This window comes from Ooceraea biroi, chromosome 1 (genome assembly GCF_003672135.1).
Source record: "Ooceraea biroi isolate clonal line C1 chromosome 1, Obir_v5.4, whole genome shotgun sequence".
NCBI classification, from domain to species: Eukaryota; Metazoa; Arthropoda; class Insecta; order Hymenoptera; family Formicidae; genus Ooceraea; species Ooceraea biroi.
This window is the reverse complement of record NC_039506.1, coordinates 3,121,887-3,143,630: the sequence shown is the minus strand read 5'-3', so window position 1 is coordinate 3,143,630 and position 21,744 is coordinate 3,121,887. Positions and strand designations below refer to the sequence as shown.

The 21,744-nt window shown below is 40.3% G+C and overlaps 2 protein-coding genes across 2 annotated transcripts in view; one reads left to right on the top strand and one right to left on the bottom strand.

Moving 5' to 3' along the window:
* Positions 1 to 801: 801 nt before the first annotated feature.
* On the bottom strand, positions 802 to 18,858 carry LOC105280361 (EF-hand domain-containing protein D2 homolog). Its single transcript, XM_011340859.3, has 4 exons — positions 18,689 to 18,858; positions 6,190 to 6,337; positions 3,606 to 3,740; positions 802 to 3,111 (listed from the first exon to the last, which is right to left on the bottom strand). Exons 1-4 carry the CDS (start codon positions 18,856 to 18,858, stop codon positions 2,977 to 2,979), a joined length of 588 nt encoding a protein of 195 aa, XP_011339161.1. The 3' UTR covers positions 802 to 2,976.
* LOC105280357 (cyclin-dependent kinase 4) overlaps positions 18,838 to 21,744 on the top strand; it is a 21,633-nt gene continuing 18,726 nt past the window's right edge. Inside the window, exons 1-2 of the mRNA XM_011340852.3 lie at positions 18,838 to 19,282; positions 20,289 to 21,122. The gene's annotated coding sequence lies outside the window, so the exon portion shown is untranslated. The remainder of the gene's footprint in view (positions 19,283 to 20,288; positions 21,123 to 21,744) is intronic.

Genomic DNA, 21,744 nt, shown 5'->3' with positions numbered 1-21,744 from the left:
GTTCCCTCCGCTTGGTGTCGTAACCTTCCTTTTTCGACCCGTTGCCAACTTCACGCATAGGAAAATTATTGGTGCTTTCTTTTTCTGTGAAATTTCAAACATGTCAGGAAATAAAGAACATTTTCGTCATATCCTGCTTTTTTATCACCGAAAGGGCAAAACCGCGTCGCAAACTTGAAAAAAATCTATGCTGTCTACGGAGCCGATGCTGTGGACGAGTCGATATGCAGAAAGTGGTTCGGGAGATTCAAAGAGGGAGACTTTGATGTGAAAGATGCATCCCGCGCCGGGCGACCGGTCACGACAGATGTGAATAAATTGACAGCGATCGCCGGTTAACGTGAGATCGCTCAGGCACTAAACGTAAACATTACTGTTTCGCGACATTTGCGTAAGCTTGGGGTGGTCAGCAAGCTTGATACTTGGGTGCCGCTTCAATTGAGCGAAAAGAATTTAATGGAGCGGATTTCAGCTTGCGATTCTCTACTCAAACGCAACGAAGACGAGTTCTTTCTCGAACGGCTAATCACCTTTCATCTGCCGGAAAGGAAAAAGATCATCGATCAAAAAATGGTATATATAGTTGATTAAACTTATTTTTGAATTTACGAATAAATGATTTAAAAACTAAAAGAACGGGACGAGTATGTGTTATGTTATACATTTTTGTTGTTATTTATATATATATTTTTACAGAATTTCCAATTCATTAAAAACATTTTAGTGAAAAAGAAACATAATTATCCGGAATATGTAGAGTAATTTAGATAAAATAAAAAGAAATTTAATAAAAATACAATATTTTGCTTTACTTTGTATTTTATATTGAGCTATATTTTATTTATTCCAACGGTAAAACAGTACACGGTGCGATTTTATATAATACAATAATAATACATGTATACATAACGTTATTATAAGTTGTTTTATTCACTTGTAGAAATTGGCGCAACAAAATAAGCCTATTTACAATCTATAGCTTACAGATCTAAACAGTCCTCACAATGGAAATGCACGAGACTTTCTGATATTATTATATACAGGATGTCACCAAAAATATATGTATCATAAAAGCATATTATACATTGTAACAGTAAAAATATCAGCATAGTTACATACATTGTAGAACAATGTGCATCAGAGTAAAAAGCATTATTTAATGTAAACGAAATTTTTAACGCTTCATTATCACCATTTTTGTATATCTGTGTTTTAAATAAATATCAGGCAGAAATGTAAAAAAATAACATATATTTGTAAAAAATCATATATGAACATTATGTCACAGAATTTTAGTGAACGTGTTCAAAATTTGCAAAATGTTTTTGATATAAAAGTTTACATAAGAGTTTATAACATTAAGTATATCTTAATAATAGAAAACGCTTTACGTGCTGATTGGATGTAACAATTATCTTGTTATCAATCAAGAGCATCAAAACACAACACTTGTCAGCATCACAAATGAGGCCTAACGTAATGATAAAAATCTGTTGTCAAATTTCTATACACTTGCACATAAATAATGTCTTCTAATATCTCAATTTAAATGAACTCAAAATTAAAGAATAAATTGATTGGTGTTTTAATAAATTTGAATAAATTAAATGACTTGTAATTTGATATGTATACATACACACGTTTTTCCTGTGTAACTTGAATGTCATTATTCATCATCAAAAAATGCAATATTTAAAAAACTTGAAGAAAACCAAATATTACAAAATTGTCATATTAAAATAAAACTTGCGCCGCCAAATTTTACACTATCGGACACTTTGCATCAAGAATATTTAAGGCCATTGTCTTGAATAACATAGCATTGGTTTCTGTATATTATCTTCAAACACTGCCAAAGTATGGATTATGAATATTTATTAAAAATAAAAAATGACGGATCTTTTAAAGAATTAAAAATTTCATACGTAATAACCGTTTAATATTCGCGGCAAACAGAAATTAACATCTTTAAATATTATTGGAATTTGCATCCTTGCACATCAACATTTATGTGTCAAACAACATGTCATATAATTAATGCTTTTCAACGTTTCAACATTTGTTTAGCACTACTTGTAATTTCACAATAACATCGTGATTGCGATTACGAATCGCTGTTTTACACGTAAAAATTTAGTTTGCGCGTTATATGCAAATCTTTGTCATAAAGTAAGAACTTCGTGACAACTCTCAAAATATTGCCTACATGAAAAATCTTTACCGGACAACAATAGCTTCTAAAATCTGTACGACTTATCTACATAAAATTCACATTTATATGATTACACGAACGTTAACATAAGAGACTCTTTGCAATATTTCAAATATGATAAACGCTAAATTCGGACATGATAAACGTTGTGTCACAAGTTGCCCATAAACAGGCATAACAAACAATAACGTAATAAAATAAAGAAAATAAAAATAAAAATTTTTGACAATCCAAAATATCTATAGTTTTCATTATTCTATTGTACATACCTATATCTTGTCATATAATTATCAACAATCCCGGAATTGTGGAAATAATTCAACGTTCATTATGTCCGAATTGTGGCATAGCAAGAATTCCACGCGGTCTTCGAATCGAGGATCGAAAGCGTCGCAATTTCGCTGAGCTCAATGCCATTCGAGCACGTAAAACTGATCCGTTCGTTCGTTCGTTCGTAAAGGCAGAAACAATCGGCATTTCTTTTCCGCGCATTCAGATCAACACGCTGAAGGTTGAATTCATCGGAACCGTACCGTGATTTCAATCCTCGTCTCGAATTCCTTCCTAACAATCGCCAATGCGCGATTCCAGTCGTCGCACTTAAATGTTTTACGGCATCGGTCGTTGACGACGCCGATATCGCGTGACTGGCTTCGAGTATCGGAAATAAACCTAAACAATTCAAGGCAATCCGTCTTCGCATTCTAACGACGAGCAATCGAGCCGGTTGCTCCCGCCGCTCTTCCGTGATTTTTGCCGTGCAATTATTTGCCGAAGATCGCGGCTCTCTGTCGGAATTGCTCTCGCCTCGCCGCCTTTTCCTCCTCCTCTCGCTTCCGTTCCTCCTGCTCCATGCGAATCTCGTCCTCGAACTTCGAAGACTTCCTGAGCTGTTCAATCTGCAGACAGGAAAAAAGTGTTAATCGGAGCGAAATGCGACTTTGTGCGGTGCGGTTTACGCTTTCGCGCGTGCATTTTTTTCCTCGGCGCGCGACACGCTGAAGTAGCTTTCTGGGTCTGGCCCGTGTGTCATTTACGATCACGTGTCTAGGAAATACGCGTTGCGTGCCTGCGATTGTACGATAACAGAGACAAGATTTGATAGGAAAGTAGTTTTTCCTCGTGTCGCTGTGATATCAGTAGTTGGAATATTTTATTAATAATATGAAAGCTGCCAGTTTTCATAGCAAACGCGCACAGTTGAGAGTTTTTATGTTAAATATATATAATGCATCCTAAATATCTTGAAAAGAATGAACATAATCATATATGTAATGTATATTTTAAAGAAAGTACTATAATAAATTTGAAAATTTCAAGTCTACTTTTTTTACCTATTTGAGAAAAGTTTGTTATAAAGTTTAGATAAAATAGATTGTGAGGAAACATGTACCTTGGCTTCGAAGAAGTGTTTAGCTCCGGTAACACCGACTTCATCAACGTCAACTTCGGTGAGTCTAGCCAGTTGGCTCAATCCGGAGTCTTGTTCTAGCTCACCAGCACGTGCCTTGCGATAGATCAGGAGAAACTGTAACAAGACGTAACCGTACATTGAACATGGACCAAAGTTATGCTTCGTGGTCAGACTTCGAAAGATCAGATCGGCTTTCGAAGACGAAAGTAGAATCATCACGAAGAATCACGGTCCGATTCCATCTCACAATCCTTAAAAACTATTTCCTAGATGTATAAAAACAATGCTTATATAATATCTACATGTAAGAATAATTACAAATAATTTTTCATATTAAAAGATACATGTGAAAATTTATATGAAAATGCATTTTCTTATCTTAGAAAACAAAACTGCAGAGAGACAGAGAGACATTATTCGTTTCCATCAAATTCTGACATCGAAGCTTGCATCTCTATTTAATAAAATCCCTCACATCTCTTGGTCTATCTATTAAATCAAAAATAAAACTTCCAACAAGAGAAAGAGGCACGTAAAAGATGATGCGTCAAACGAAAGAAACCTAAATCGAGAGTTCGAAGGCTGCATGCGACATATATTGAACGTTACAAAGGTGGAGGGTACGCTCGCGATCGTTTTACGGTAACTCATACCGTGATGAGTAAGAGGAAGGTGAGTAAGCAAGCCACACGAGCTGTTTGCGTATCGCGCTATGAATCACGGTGGCGATCGACCGGCCGCACGATCGATTCGCGAGCGGGCTTTGTTGGCGAAATACGAAGTGTCACGTACGATTGTGCGTGCATTCCGTGTTAAATCGAACTCTCCCTTCGAGCGATACGTGATCGTGGTTTTTTTCACGCGGGTTTTATCGCGATCTGCGTGTCCTGCACATGGAGGTGCACGCGGGTCGCGTTGCGTTAACGGGGAAAGTTTCTTGCGGCGTTTCGCACGCTCCGGTATTTCGCGGACGCGTTGCAAAATCATCGGCAGGCCGTGATTGATCTTACGTGCAATCTGCTATTTTTAGAAGAGTGAAAACGAAAATCTAGCGGTTGGTAGCGCGTTTGGTACACGTTTGTACTAGGAAATTCACATCTTAGCTATATATTACAACATATACATCTTTACTTTCTTATATGAGATGTTTTATATTATATCACTCACATGCGTTAGAAGCCAGAACAGGGATCATTAATAAATAAAAAAATTTTAGTATCGGAACTTTTATGTTGGATTGGATTAGATTCTCGCGACTTGATTCGCCCGCAGAAAATCGCATCTTCAATTTATGCATGGTGCATAGGCATGTAGCAGCAAAAGTTGTTAACTTTTACAGAATGAGATTTTTCACGCAAAGCTTGTTTTTCGCAACGGGAGAATTTCAGTTTTGCACGTTTTTGGTGGCCGACGGTATTTTGACAATTTTTTAAATACTTCCACCATGCTGCGATGACCGAAATAGAACTACTCCACCATATATCCTCTCTAACGCACAGCTATGCCTGGAGAATAAACAGGATCGTTGAATAAGTGAGAACTCAGTGAGTGAGGTGTATGTTAAACGACGCACGGGGTCTACTATTTTTAATGGGTGGCGTATCGTATTGCGCTCGCCATAAATAAAGTCGCGAGTCTCATCGAGATTACATAGCACTGCAATAAAGTGATAATAAAAAGTGAAATAAAATTTTGACGAATGTTAATTATAATTTGATTTTGTAAAACTATAAAGATGTGAATTCTTACGTTTCCAGATTCTGTGCATCGAGGAATTTGATCACAGATATTCTCTGAAAGATTCAGTTAAAAAAAAATACGAACATGGACTTCTCTGGTACCGGAAAATTCTGGCAAGAGCTATTAAAATTAGAGAATGCTTCGCTTTAACTATGGCAGTTTCTGGAATCGTGCAACGCACCACGTGTTCGTCGATAGGCGGTCCTTTGCACAAGAGCGAAGCTGCATGCAGTGAAATCTATTTCGGTTCAATACTTTTAACGACCACAAGCCGAGCTACGAGAGACACTAATACTGGCCAGAGGGGTAGTCAGAGGACTAACCAATAGTTATGTTTTCACCGACCATTTGGAATCGATAACATGAAATGTGCCAACCGACGTTTCCAAAGCATTTGCCTGTGGTAAAACACACTCGCATAATATAATAATATTAACATCCCGACCGAAATTAATTCGAACAGAGTACGATCAATTATAAAAATAATAGCGTGAAAAAATAACTCGTAAAATACAAGATTCGTTCCTTTTCGGATGATTAATTTCAGTTTAGTAGTGAGTACACGCAAATGTTACCATTATTAACAACTTATTGTTAGTTGATTTATGGAAATATAATTATTGTGGAACGTGAGAAATTTTTAATTTCGCTCCTTATGACATAGAAACTTATGACGATTTTTACATTAATTGTTCTTGTAAATTTTTTGCTTCTCGCAGGAAAAATAATTTGTGCCACTATTATATTTAATGGTTTATTTGTACTGTTACTCCGATATATCTTGTAGCGGTTTGCCGAGACTCGTAAAATAAAATTAACCAACCTCGCGGAAGGATATGCGGCCGTCGCCGTCCTCGTCAATTTCCTGAATCATCGCCTTGAGTCCCAGATGTGTTTGCGGTGCACCCAAAACTTCCATCATTCGCTTCAGTTCAGAAAGATCCAGGTAACCATCACGTCCATCATCGAATCTGCAAAAAATATTAACAATTATAATCAACGTACCACAATGTATCAGGCTTCAACTTGAACTGCCTCAAAACTGTCACGTGCAACACGGAAATTGCTATTTCACCTATAAGCGAAGATTTCTTCATGAAAATTGAAAAAGTCGATTTCGGAACGAAAGTGCAAGATTCCAAAAGGAATATTTTGTTTTTTCTTCAATTTCAAATCAACTTTATTTTAATGGAATATCCGTTTAATTCCAAATTTCAGATATAATTATCAGAAATTTCGATATTAAAAATTTGTTTGTTGATGTAATCAATATCTTGATGTATGTAAAATACTTGTAGTAAATTGTGATTAATCCTATTAACTAACTTTCCCTACGACCTCTTTTTGCTGCTCAAAGCAGTTTTAGCTGATTGGCTCGCTAATAAATTATCGTGATGACGCTAGTCAACCCGGCTAAATGTGTCGTATGTATCACAGCCCGTCGCCTCTCGTTAATGATACCGTATGCAATCTAATCGCCGGTCATTGAATGCGGTTGCACGAAGACGGAACAAGGAAGAAAATTCGGGGCGATGTCATTACTGACGAACGAAGCCCGATTATCAAACGAATTTGCTGGAAAAGTCAGCTGATTGTTTCTGCTTTATTACTGCAAAAGTAGAATCTGGAATTCGCTTACGCGCGATAAAATAGAAGATTTATGTTAATATTTTATGTTAATAAAACTCGTTCTTTGTTTTCTGTAACTGAATGGCTCCGCAAAGTAAACAAATTTATGTTTCCCAATTACATCAAATTTTTAATTTTCTCTCAAATTTATTTTGCCTGACGAATTGTTGTCGTCCTCTGTAGTAAAGTATATATTATTTAGAGAAAGAAACTGATATAATGTAAACTCAATACTGTTAAGTGAGGGAATTAATTAGCCTTTCCTCGCGGAAGCAAGTGACAGTTACGTTCTCCGTAATCAAAATCGCGTAACAGGGAGATCGTTTTAACTCGGCCGTCATTAACATTCGCGACTTTCCTCGCGTTTGTTGAGTACGAGGCCGGCGTCTCATTAGCCGCGTTGCAAAAGGTAGAACATTTAATAACTAGAACGTCTCTCTCCCTCGTAGAAAGCGGACGAAATAGATTGACCAAGATTCCTGTCCGCGAAAAAGAGTTTCCATTTTTCGTGCGCGGCCTGGAGCGGATTTAGCTGCTAAGCCGGTTCACCAGCTTTTTTCCGGGGTACATACGCGACTGCCACGACTTATGCAATTGCAAAACAAAACAACGACATTGGTCGTAAAAACTTTGGCCAGGAATAATTGCACGTTGCAAACGGGAACACGGAGAATTTTATTTTGCCGGAATTTTATGGCGCGCACTCGTCGTCGTTGTAAAGACAAAATGCAAAACATAATGTCAAACACTTACCACCGATGACGTCTGCCGCCGCGCGATCATCGGGGGTAACTGTTTGACATTATTAATTTCGCTCTCTCGCGGAAAAATGTGGGCGTGCGTTAAGCCAAGGGTTAAATGGATCACGTTTACGCTTGTTGTTAGCGACAACGAGCCGCGCGATTTTATGTGCGGTTCGTATAGGGACAGCACTCTGTACTCCACGAGGCGAATGCATCGTGAGATGAAATCAGCACATATCTGCGATTGAAATTGTCAAATTAATATGTGATAATCGCTATGCAATGCAAGACACATGCTTATATCAATTACGTTATTAATTAATTACTAAAATATCAAATATATAATATCAAATCATAGATTGTGTCATGGACTCGCAATTGATATTAACACATTGATGTATGTATTATTACTTCTTCAGTGAAATATTGATAGTGCTTTCGTCGATAATTAGAATTTTTCTGTTTAGTAATTAAATTTACAAAAATTTATTTTCCTCTACGTTCTGATTCTGATCTTTCTTGCTTTGCGAAATGCCGATGAAAGGACGATGATGGTAAGGATAGGAAGAGAACAACAAAAGAACTTGTGCATATAAGGAAGTGCGCAAAGGAGGGGAATGGAACACGTATCCTGATGTCAATCTGTAGATTTTAATTATCGGGCAGCGTTTAGACGCGTCAGGAGTGAAAACGATCAGGGGAAACCGTGGGAACGATTGACACGATATTCAAATTCGTCTCTCGACAGGATGTCATCCTTATTTGTCGGTGGCGGCGACCGGAAATTCGTGAAATCGCGACTTTCCGCGTAAGGGATGGAGAGTGTTGAGACACGAGCGTGCTTTCCCGCGTGCCGATGCGTTCGTCTCATCAATCTCGCGGAGCGGCCACGATAGCGGAGTCGTCCGTTAGTTTGTCGTGGAATTGAGGAGAGAGATACCTGCTAAGTAAGATTAAAATACAATCTAGTAAATTACAAGCAACATTCAATAAAATTTTGATTACCAAATGACTCCCGAGCTATTCTTGATTTATTCTTAATTTACTCTTATTTCTAATTTAACTTATTTCTAATTGTTTAATATAATTTTATTAATATGCTATATCATACGTTTAATTACCGAATCTATCGCCTGAGTGCTTAATTCTGATTAGTTCAAGTATAAGCTTATAACTTTTTTAACAAGCAGAACATGTCATGTGTGGAATGTGCTATAACGGCATAAATGATAGACTGCCATGTATCGCTGTTATATATCACGACATGAATCGATATAGAGGGAAAGAGAGAGAGAGCGAGAGACAAAAAGAGAAAGAGAGCAATTATGCTATATTATATAACCGTGTACTAACCGTGACTATGTACTACCGTGAACTACGTAACTATCACGGGTTAAAGACCACTTGCACGTTAAACCGGTCTTTTTAATCATCGCAATTAACGAGGTCCGATAAAAATCAATGTAACTTTTCCGGACACGGAAGCACAAGAGTGAAGCACAAGCTTTCAAGTTTCAAATGTGTCAAATTTAATTTTTTAATTATCTTTTCCATTCTCTCCTTCCCTCTTTTTCTCTCGCCCGCAGCATGAATCGGTAGTTAATTTGTCATGCCACCATCTTTATTTCACTCGTGCGATACATCTCCGTACACTCGTGTCACAATCCTAAACTAAGCCAGACGTTGAAAAATCGTTTCGTCATCCCGCCGGCAGTTTCGAAGATCGTTCGAGCGCCGAGGAGCCCGACGTTAAAGGGAATTGCTTCCGCGTTAGTTAACGATGTTACTGCGAGGCGCCGGAAATTGAAGCGACGGGAAGGTAGGTACCTGGACGGTAAATTCTTCCAATCAGGAGGAATCACGATTATCCTGTGCCGAGAGGATCAATATTTGCCTGGACCTCGAGCAATGAAGCGCGGAGAGTTCCTCGCGTTCATTAGTTCCCATGCATACACGGTTCTTGTGTGATCAGGCACAATGTAACTTTGCTGTAATTAACAATGTAACAAGAGCATTGTAACACACCGTTGCTCGTTTCGTGCAACGTTAGTGCAATCGAGTATTCTTCGCATCGCTAACGTTGAATTGAAAAGTTAAAGACAGACGCGGTCGGTCGATGCGGTTCTGACCTCCTCGCGATCATTAGAGAGAAAGAGAGAAAGTCAGGCGAATATTTGATGCAGAATTCGATTCGATACAGGATGAGCGAGACACGTGTGCCACAATGATTCAGCCAAAGTTGTCTCCCGATTCCTTTGTTTTCCCGCCGACGCACAGTGGGCTGAATCCCGATTCTAGCTGGACAAAAGTCAAAAAATCAATATGAAAATATCATGTTTTCAGCTATAGGAAATTTTTCTTAAGGGTTCAGTAAATTTAATTCCACCATCAATTTATTATTATAACAAACAATAGTATGTAAGATTACTGTGAATACAGTCGAATGCTAGTAAAGCGTGAGACGCTCTTACTGTGCATTAATGTGACCTTTCTTTATATCATCTCTAATCGGCGAGATGATTGTTTATTTTCGTTTGAGTGTTAATTTATCTGATTTTGATATATTTTAAGAATAAGTTTCAAGTATTAAAGTATTAAACATCCGATTGAATAAGATAAGTTCATTCTATTATAATATAACAGAGTGTGATTTTGTTTCATGAAGAGTGAAAATTCTTCACATTTTAGTGCGCAACTTTTTTTTATTGATTATTATTGATTTCAAATTTTCACAATTTCTTTATTATGATATAGCTACTAACATATTTAAAAACAAATGACCATAATGAACCATAAATTGAGATATAACAAAAATTCTCCAATTTAAAATCCAAGTATCCAAGTTAATGTAGATTTTGTTTGATATGGTTGTTATGGAAAAATCATTTAAGTATCAATTAGTATCTATTTTATCTCTCCAATTTATTTTATACCAATTTTTCTTAAGAAGTATATGAAAAACATTTAACTTTAGTCAAAATTCAGTTCTGTGACATCTACTTTTTTCCTTAAAATATTTTTTACTACTTTTTTGTATTATTTTAGTCATTTGGCCCTTGTAGAGCCCATAAAATAATTTTGTCCAGCTAGAATCGGGATTCAGCCCACTGTGCGACGCTGGATATCAACAAGTAACACTTAAGACTGCCTCTCTCCAACTTTGCTCTTTCTCCTGCTTTCCTTCTTTCACCAGGTTCCGAGAGATTCCGCGGAGTGAGGGGAGTAACAAATGGCGAAGGTCGAGGTCACGCGTTTTATAAACACGCTTAAGCGATCAATAAAAGTGACAGACGGAGAAAGATAAGGACAGGCAGATACGTCAGCAGTGTGTTCTTAATCAGCACTCCATCAGTAGCGCACCGTTCTCTTCTGTTTTTAACCAATAAACTCTTTTTTTTGTGAGAAACGCAATCTAAATATATTATTATATTTACGTCCGCGGCGATCGATGTATGTCCAAGATCGAGATGCGTTATGAAACAATCGCAGATGCTTGGATTTATGAGTGCCACTCCAGTCGCGTTTCCAATCGCGGATTGAACGAGCTTGTTTCCGATCGTGAAGTGAATGCCGGTTTGTTACGTCACCTTATTAATCGTGTAGCCGATGCTCAATTGTTGCCGCAAACCGAGCTGCCCAGAGGTAATCATCGCTTTGTCGATCCCTCGTCGGGCAGCTTTAATCGGTCGAGTGAAACGCTGCAATCAACGCGGCTTGTACCGAGGCACCCACGTAAACGCAGCGCGATTGTTGGCGCGTCGAACGCGCCACGGATTTAGAAACAGTCTCTGTGCGAAAGGAAGCTTAATTAAAAGTCATACTGTCCGTTGTAATAAACAAATGCTTTTGGACTTTTGTAAATTCGTCTGTGCAAGGCTCGGTTGCATGAAATAATAAAACGGATCACAACACGAGCTCGCTTTAAACAAAAAATTTGGTTTCGATGTCTGTTATTATTATTATTATTATTAGCTGGCATTCAAAACTCGAAAGTTCATAGCTGCAATTACCAAAGTTCGCCATCGATCCCTGTCCTGAGCTACTGCCTCCCAATCCCCACTCTCGGCGCCTATATCATTGAGATCCGACTGAATATTGTCTACCCATCTACGTCTTGGTCTACCTAACGGTCTCTTGCCATTTGGTCTACCCGTCATAATTTTATACGCGGTTCTATCCTTTCCCATACGCGCGACATGACCCGCCCACCTTAATCTGCGTGATTTAATTACATTAATTATATCCGGACTATCAAAGTTTATGCAGCTCGACGTTGTGTAGCCTCCGCCATTCCCCCGTTTCCTCATCGCGTTTCGCCCCGAAAATTTTCCGTAATACCTTATTCTCGAAAACCCTAAATTTCTTTTCACCTTGTAAAGTAAGTGCCCACGATTCACTTCCGTACAAAGCTACCGGGAGAATAATGGTTCGATATATTCTAAGTTTTAAACGCCTAGATAATAACCGTGACCCAAGTAATTTACGGACCGAATAAAAGGCTGCATTTCCCGCGTTGATTTTTTCTTAAGTTCTACCCCAGTATCGTTTCCCTGATTAATAATCGTTCCCAAGTATTTAAAATTGTCTACTCTTTCGAATATATTATCGCGAACCTGTAAATTATCGTTATCCTGATCCCTACTAGTTACCATGTATTTGGTCTTTTCCACACTAACCTGTAAACCGAGATATTTAGCATAATCTATCAATAATTCCGCATTTCTTATAATCGTTTCCTTATCGTCGCCTAGCCACGCAGTATCATCCGCATATGTTAAAACTTGAGTTTTACCGTTCAACTGCAGGCCATCCCCACTCTTCTGTACTTCTCTAATTGCATATTCTAAAACTAAATTCGATGTCTGTTATCGAACGAAAATATCGACTTGTCTGTATGACTATGTACGTGAATTCTCTCATGAATACGAAAATTCCGTATCAGGTGAATGCAAAAGCTTTTTTTCAACGCTCTGGTATTATCATTTAAACTTCAAATAAATTTTTGCATTTTTTGAGGAGGCGGTGTTGTATTTGTGTAAAAACGCGTAAAAAGTAACTAAAACTTTTGCAAACACCTGACACTAAGAGTTTATCCGCAAAGAGTGAATTGCGTTCCAACACGATTGCCCCTCCGCCTTACTTCGACGTTTTTCTTTTATCAAATCGCGCTGCAGAACGGTAGTTTGCGTGATACGCAATTATCGCGGTGTAACTGTTGTCGATAGGTGCCTCTGGTCTCGTTATCGCGCGATCGCGATCGTTCCGCCTCGGGCCCGGCAAGCTCGTTGCATTCTCCGCGGCTCGTTTTCCAAGAGTGGCCCTGCAGGAAACCGGGTCAAGGTGATACGTCGCCGGTCCCGTTCACCCTTGTTTCCCCGGGGATCGATACGGCGCAGGATGGTCCTTCGCGCCGCAAAGGACGTCACTGCGACGGACTGCAGCCGCGTCCTCGACGCGGACGGGGACGAGGACGTGGCGCGTTTCTTTAACACCTCGCCGAGATTTATGATCCATGACGAGCGGTCCGTGATTGCCCGCGATTATCCGCGAGAAACTTTCGCGGAAAAACGTGGACTCGCGTCGGGATTGATTGCGTTAATGTTCGACCGAAAGCGTCACGCCGGCGAATATCGCTTCGGAGCTAGAAATGGAAAGTGTATTCCTGATTTATGCCGAAACAGCATCCGGAAGTTGATTAATTAGGTTTTCATTAACGCTAGCTGGCTTAATGCCAGGCTGCGAGCGATAAACTCTGCCTTTGTGTGGAAATCAATGTTATCGCGATCAAGTAATTAAAAGCCAGGATCAAACTGATCTTATTTGGAAAATCTGGACTTTAATTGGTTGATCAATATCTATTTCAATGCCTGTCATATGCGTGTGTGATGTATGTGAGCGACGAGTGTCTCTCCATTTGTATAATATATGGAAGTAAAAGTTTTCGCGTCCGTTCGAGCAGAATGATGCGTCGAATTCTCTCTCTGTTCTGCAAGCTTGCGCGCCTTACTAATTGATTAAGATCTTTTCTCTCAGTGACGGAGACAGCGGCTGATTTGATATGTGAGACTGCGAGGAAAAAGTCTGCACAGAGCGAGCTCAGATTAGCATTCTGCTAGAAAGACGGAGGAATCGCAGCGCGCATTGTCAGCCGTGGCGGCCGTTCTCCAAGCGAGGATAAACGTCCGTTGTGGAACGTTATGCTTTTGCCCATCGACGAGACATTATTTAAAATGTCTAGCGGCGTCGCTGCTGGGAATACCGAATGCCTTCCATCGCTGCGAACCGAGTCGTAGAATCGCTTCTTGTGTCGCTTACATATTCAGAACGCGCGATTTCTCCGAACTGCCACAAGGAATAACGGTTTACGCCGTGCCAACGCAACGGGGGCGTCTAAGGACTCCTTCGATCCTTGAAAAGGGCTGAAGGCAGTACATGGAAAGACTAAATTGAAACATCCTTTAGCAAATCTTATAAGGAAAAATTATTTCTCGCGACTGTTCGAATTCAACAAAATGTCTCTTACAAAATATCCTAGAAAATTGATCAAGATTTGCAAAACTTCGAGTACTTCTCTCGTAAACTCTTAATGAAACGTCGGATTTGAAAGGATTCCCCTTTTCACTCGTTCCTTTCCACGTGGAGTTATCGATCCCGAGAGTGTGCATCTTGAATGCATATATGTGTTCACCTACTTCACAGCGGGGGAAGGGTTAAGGTCGTCGTCTCGCTTGCACTCGCCTTAAAGGCGAATCGATCACACCTCGTTGTCGTATCATTGCGGCGGGGAAAGTCAAGCGTGCGTTCAATCGAGCCGTGGAAACCTCAACTTTCGACCTCACGCGAGTCGCGGCGCACATCGATAGGAATGTCACGATAAAGAGCGTGAATGTATTGTGTCTTGACTAGACAGATTTTCCTGTACTTTGTCGAGAAAGAGAGAGACCATTTAGATAGCGTCAGTAGACTATCTTATTTTTTTATACTATATTTTATACACTATTTTATTATAATATACAGCATTGGACAATCTACAGTATCGCTGTCAGTGTCCAATAGCGACTTCTGAAATAATTAAAGAAATAACAAAGTTATTTATGCATCAAATATCGGCGCATGGAGATCATGATCTCGTCGCAAATTAAATAAATTTGCAATAAATTAATGGTCGGTAACCTTTTGTGTCTGACAGCAGTACAGGATGTAAGAGACAGTCGGGATAACGGATGTCACGCTGGCTTCCGAGCTCTTTAAATTGGTAATGGGATTTAAGTAGTTTAATTGAGATGCGAGTCTTCGGTTCACGACCCGAAAGTCGGAGGGTCAATCAGGGAACGGGCCGGAATTTCGGGGCCGCCCAAAGAGCTTCCTGTGAGTCCTGGAGGAGAGACTCGATGGAAAGTACTCGACGAGCCACTTTTGGAATCCGCTCGGTCTCATCGGGTACAGGAAATGTTGGATAGATAACAACTGCAGTCTCTGCGTGTGCGAACACATCCGCGACGATCCGCGCGAGCCGAGTATTATCGCGTGTCGCCGGGCTAAACCGCGACGAGATGTCGTATATTTAGCCCAGTCGGAGATATAACGTCTGGCTGATGAGTGTATATCGGATTACACACGAAGATCATTTTTGTTCTCCTCAATCCACGTGGGAAGCGGGAAGACGATACGTTCATATCGGATCATCGACGAACCGCGCGGAGGAAATTGATGGTCGCGTTTTGTTACGTCTGATCACAATTTTCGCGTTTGTGATGTTTTTCTAGCGTATACGGAATACAGAATAAATTGCTAAATTATATTAATTATATTAATTAAATTATGTTAATTTCAAGCTTTGAGGAATAAAAATTCTGAGCAATAAAAACATTGTATTGTTTTAAATTCTGCGATGTTTGAGTAAATATTAATATCTTAAAAGATGGTAGATAATATACGCACGTATGTGCGTGTTGCACTTTGTTTCGCAGGCGCATCGTGCGTGATTAGATTCGCTCAATTCTTAATGGAGGATTATCTCTTCCTTTCTCCGTTTAAAAACCCCTGGAGTAAAAGCCTCTCGATAGCACGAGAGTTTCTCTGTCGCCTGCAGCGCGCACGTGCGTATCCTGGCGTGCGTGCTATGTGATACGTCATCCGGAAGGACCGATGATCGTTGCGCGTTCATGTCGCGCGCTTGTCGAAGAAGTCGTCCTTGTCTTTTCGCCGTGGAACCGGTTACCTTTGCAACCTCGAGCCCCGATAAATCGTAGGAGTACGACGACATATTTTCTCCGAAATGCTCCTACTAGTTCTTTGTCTCGGTACACACTCGATTCTGGATTAATGTTTGATTTTCGACCTTTATGAAACTTTTGAAACTTTGAACTTTTCGAAAGATTGAGGTCCATCTGAGAATCTAATCCTCTTCCTTCACCTGAATTCCTCTTAGACGTAATATAAATTTATTAATGACATTAATAAATTAAATAACTAGTGTTAGCAAATGTGCATTTTAATTTAATTTAATTTTAAATAATTGAATCAGTCGTTGTAACTTTCCACGTTTCTCAGATTCCCAGTCTCCGCAACAAAGGACGAATGACTGGAAGGATTTCTTCGAAGATCCATTCAACGATGCTCTCTCTTCGCGACCTCTCGCTGTTTACAACGCCTTCGGAAGATTTACTAACAGCGAGCACGAAGATGTGGTTTTCCGATGCAGCTGCAGCCGCGAGTCGTGATGGAAGAAGAAAATCAGCGAAGACGAGGAGAATTCCACGCTCGGTCATTACGAAACCGCGAAGAACGCCGTCGAGGGATTCGTGACGTGCATTTGTTCGAGAGAAGAAACGCAAGCTGCGCCAAGGAGGGCAGACGACCTCGGGGTCCCCGCGGGCCTCCTGCCGCGTATTTCCCCTCGCCATGGTCCTACGCCAGTACCTACGCCCTTTGTGTCTCGATGTAGGTAGGTAGGTATTTCGGAGTCAACCTGGCAGCAGGTTTGACAACGGGGTCGGAGATGTGGGGTGGATACCTGGGTGCTCGCAGGTACTCACCCGTTGCAATCCGAGAACGAACACGGGAGAAGAATCGTTTCAAAAGGAATCTGCTGCAAATCGTCGTCCTACGGCGGAGGCGGACGCTGATAAATTATTAACTAAGTAATCCGGATCACGTCTAACAATAAGTGGCGATACGACTCGATGTAACGGTGTTTTTTAGAGAATTTTGTTTTTTATTTTTCTAAAGTTATCTATCCTATTATAAAATTAATATACGACAAGCTATGTTGCGCTGTCATAAGTATTTAGTTTGATTCATTCCCATCTAGACGCGATCCGGATTACTTGGTTAATGAGCTGATACAAATTCACGTGAGAGGAATAGCGTGCGAGCGGGTCGATCGCAGTTGACATTTGATTGTCGACGTTTGATTTAGCGTTCATCTATCTGGGATGATTACATGTAATCTCGCATGATTACTCCGCAACCCCTAATCGACGGATACAGTCTCTGTGAATTCCGTCGAGTGACGTGTCGTTGGGCAAAGGTAGAGGCGGACGATGCGACGATCAGGCGCTGATGATAACGCGCAGCTGGATGTTGTCGGATCAGCGTAGGGAATCACGCGAGACGCCGCGCCGGGACGGGAAAGGCTCTTCCATTTCATACCGAGAATCAGCAAAGCGACTGTAATGAAGATATTCCACGCGCGCGAGAGAAATCTGCGTCTAACAACACGCTTGTTAATACAATACGGTATCGCGTGCGGCTTAACGCGCAGCTGCACAAATCGGTGCGCGCTTGATCGAATCTGAAGTGCTCCCTGGCTCAATCGAGCTGGGGAAAAGAAGTGTTAATTGAACTTTCGCCATCGTCTGATCGTATATCATAGATAAAGTAGACACACTGTTTTAAATAAGCAGTCGTAAAATAGATGTTATACTATGTCAAAGATAGCAGAGAAGATATAAATCTATTTTATGGACACATGAATATTAATGAATATTTATAAATATTTGGCATGTAATATATGGCAAATAGCCCAAACACGATTATCGTGTTTCATTTTTTTTCAACTGCATTATACTTAAGGAAACTGAGATATCATGTGCCAGATAAAATAATCCAGAAACGGTCGTCGTTCTTTTTTTAGTTGCACTGTACTTAAGGGAACTTAGATTCTGCTGCATTTGCTACGATTTACTGAAAGTGAATCGTTGAATGAGATCGATGTCGAATATTGTTTCGTATCGCTCGACATCGAGGTAAATTTGCTCGCGATCATGCGAGTCTAGCAGTTCGAAAGTGTTTGTAGTTAATGACGCGCGTTCCGTCTCGATGACGATAAAGCTCGCGGCACGAAGGAACATTTATCTCCATCTGATTACACGTGCGTGTATACTCGAGGCTGACTCGTAAAAATAAAGCGCTAGACACACTACATCTATTAAAGTGTTAATACTATATATAGCCAAGATACTTAACAGTCGCAGGTACCTTTTATGCGGCACGTCGTAAGCGACTGCTTTTTGCGCCACAAGCAGGCCATTTAAATTTATATTGACGAGCGAAGCGAGTCTCATTTTTATTCGCACATTTGCAGTAATAAACACAACGTATGCATTAGATAAATGTTACGTTTAGATTATTATCTGTAGATCATTTATCGTAATATAATATTAATATATAATACTAATATTTAAATGCTTACCCATTTCCTTGTTATTTCTAACACCTGTTTACTCTGCGTCCTCAAAATACGTTACAAAGAGTAACAAATAAAGACATAATCTGCTGCTAGGTACACGCTCAAATTCCCTTAATTCTATTCCGGGATAACAAAGATATACTTCGAGGAATCACACACGGGCGTCAATGTCGCTCGTGTCGGTTCGTCATATTTTTCTATTTTTTGATCACGACGACGACGACACGCGCGTGTCGTCAGAAGAGGAAGGCGCTCACCTGTTGAAGGTCTGCTCGTACTGCTTGATCTCGCGGCGCGACAACTCGTGGAACTCGGTGTACACGTTCACGAACTTGTACTGCTTCTTCACCTCCTTGCCTTCCTCGAGCTCGTTGTTGATCCTCTGCCGCCTGCTGAGCAGGCTGCTGAGTTCGGCGTCCGCTGGCATGGTGTCGTACCTTGACGAAGACCTCCCCCGAAACAAGCGATTTCGATTCTCCGCGCGAAGATCAACGCGCGTCGAGCTTCGTCGAGCGAGAAAAAACACGCTGCGCCTATTTTCCGCTGGTGCGGTCGGAGAAGCGCGACGCGCGCGCGTCGTTATAATTGCGGGTTGATAAGGGAAGAGAGGCGAAAGAGAGCGCCTGTCGGGTGACGGGATCGAGGTGCAACGTCGACCGAATAAAAAACAATCCTCACACCGCGGTGAGACCGCATGTACTGACGCGGCGCCGAGTGTAGGAGAGACTGGTAGCCGCGCGAGCGGCCAGTGCCGTAGCCGGTGCCGTTTTCGGGTGTCAGGGGGTGCAGCTTCCTGAGAGTTTGATAAGCGCGCTTATCACTCTTTGAACAGTGATTTTGATAAATGATAGGTATGCGTCATGTGTAATTCTCTGAAAGTTTTTTCTTACAACTGTGAAACTCGTATTAGTTTTTATTATTAAATTTTTTTAAACTGATATAGTTGAATTCCGTGTACTGCAAATATGTTTGTTCTGGTTGCTTTTGCGATAGCAAAATGTATGAGTCACGGAGTGACGACGTGAGTCACGTATTTTGCATTTCGGTGGAGAGAGACGAGGGAGTTATGTAAATATTGTAAATACTGGCTGGGAAAAATCTATATTGTTTATGTTTACGTTTGGCGTATTTGCATTTCTTCGAAATCTCCTGTTACAAAGATAGCTGTTCAAGATATGACGGGAATTGGAAATAACAAATTAATGAAACATGGATATGGATGGAGTTTCAGATAACGGATGAATGAAGCAATGATACAGGAATATCAAACTGTCCCAATGCGGTGATTTGTTTAAAAGAAACAAATCACAGGGATATTCGATAAGTTTACAAGTCTTGTGTAACGCGTCATTCGGTTATTGCAACACCTGGCGTCATCCGGGGTTCAAAATCAATATGTAAGCGTCTGGTATTCGTATTTTCTCTCGCTCTTCCTCCCCTTTCGTCGTCAAAAGTACGCCAACCGTGAAAATGTATTATTATTTGCAACCGTGTCATTACGCCCACGTTATGCCTTGTGAATGCAATGCGGAAGATAGTATAATATGGCAGGGGGACGGTGAAAACGATGCTGTCCCTGCCTGCTAATATCAATTTAAACTGACATCAATTTCTTTTTTTCTCCAGAAAATTATATATAAATTAATATCAAATATTAATATGCAAATTCTACCATAAATTACAAAATATAAATGTCATGTTAATACTAATTTTGATGTAAAAGATACAATTTGTTGCACATTTAAATGTATTTTATTTTTAATATCAAAATTATAAAACTTGAAATTATTCAAATCTTGTTTATCATTATTTATTTTCTATAATAATGTAATAACAAAAATTCTGATTTTCTTCCAGCTAATACGGAAGTACGCATACGCGAAATGAGAAAATTATCTAATAACACGATCCAATAACAAATTTCTTTTTCACTTTTAATTAAAAATTCATTAATATTATCTCATTCTTCGGCTAAAAGATAGTGAAGGCTCGTAGCAGACTTTCCTGGAACTAATTTTTTATCGCTCGAGTCCTTGCAACCCGTTTGACATGTGGCGGCGCCTACCGAGTAGCAACCTCTATAAGAACGAGACACCATTAAAGCTATGGGTAAATTGGCGTGACCATCTTCGAGGCCTGGTAGAATAATTGAACAGTTTTGACATTATCGATCAATCGAGGTTTGGTTGCGCGTAACCGTAGATTTGACCGAGTAGATTTTAACTTATCAAACTAAATTATTTCTCGCATAATTGTATAAATTATATTTATAAATAAATTTCTCGATCCTTGATGGCATTTGCGTGACGTATTTCTTTCTCGGACACGCGAAAAGATACTTGGAGCTTTCGATACGGCGGCTTTCGCGAAGCGCAGGTCAGCGCGATGGAACGATCGCGCGCGGGCTGATGCAGATCAGCACGTGGAACGATCGCGCGAGCTGATCACGCGATCAGTAAACGGGACGACCGTGCCGGCTGATAATACATGACAGTTGAGTGCGTATTCGCGATGCGACGCGTTTTATGCGATGGCCGTCGCTTAGCTTTTGCGAATTATTATCTCGTGGCAGTGTTTTCTCACCGCGATAATCGTATCCGGAGTGCCGTTTCTTCGCGAGTGCCCTAAAGGATCACTGAGAGGAAGAGGAGCTCCAGGATGGGCGTCAGGCGACGCAGGACCGGCTGAAAGGTGAGTCCACGAATCTTTCTGATCCTTGCCAAGAATACTATAGAGAAAAGAAAAATATTATATTTAGAAAATATTGGGTCGTCCGGAAAGTTCGTGCCGATTTTTAATAGATGGCGTTGGAACATGTCTGAATATATCAATGTTATTGAAAACATACGATTTATATACATATGCTTAAAGGTGACATTTCAACGCATCTTTAGGAAAAAAGTTGTTTCAGATAAATTGATTCGTGTCAGTTTTGTACTCTTTTCAAGATGGAAGAAAACAAAGAACATTTTAGACACTTGATGCTTTTCTATTACCGGAAAGGCAAAAATGCCTCACAAGCAACAAATTCGATATGTTCTGTTTACGGAGAAGGCGCTTTAGCTGAAAGAACCGTACGTAAGTGGTTCGCTAAGTTTAGAGCTGGTGCTTTTAACCTTAAAGACCAAGAACGCTCGGGCAGACCCTCTACTACTGATGATGACCAAATCAAGACACTGATCGAGAATAACCCGCGCTACACGACACGTGAATTAGCAGAGATACTGAAAATATCGAAAACCACTGTCCACGATCGTGTAGTGAAGCTTGGTTACGTAAGTCGCTATGATGTATGGGTTCCGCATAATTTGGC

Bases quoted from the DNA above. Each gene is read 5' to 3' on its own strand.
- LOC105280361 (XM_011340859.3), bottom strand. From the start codon at position 18,858: ATGCCAGCGGACGCCGAACTCAGCAGCCTGCTCAGCAGGCGGCAGAGG. The intron at 6,338-18,688 runs GTGAGCGCCTTC...TATTTTTTGCAG, and splicing joins TACGAGCAGACCTTCAACAG to ATTCGATGATGGACGTGATG. The intron at 3,112-3,605 runs GTACATGTTTCC...TCCTGTCTGCAG, and splicing joins AACACTTCTTCGAAGCCAAG to ATTGAACAGCTCAGGAAGTC.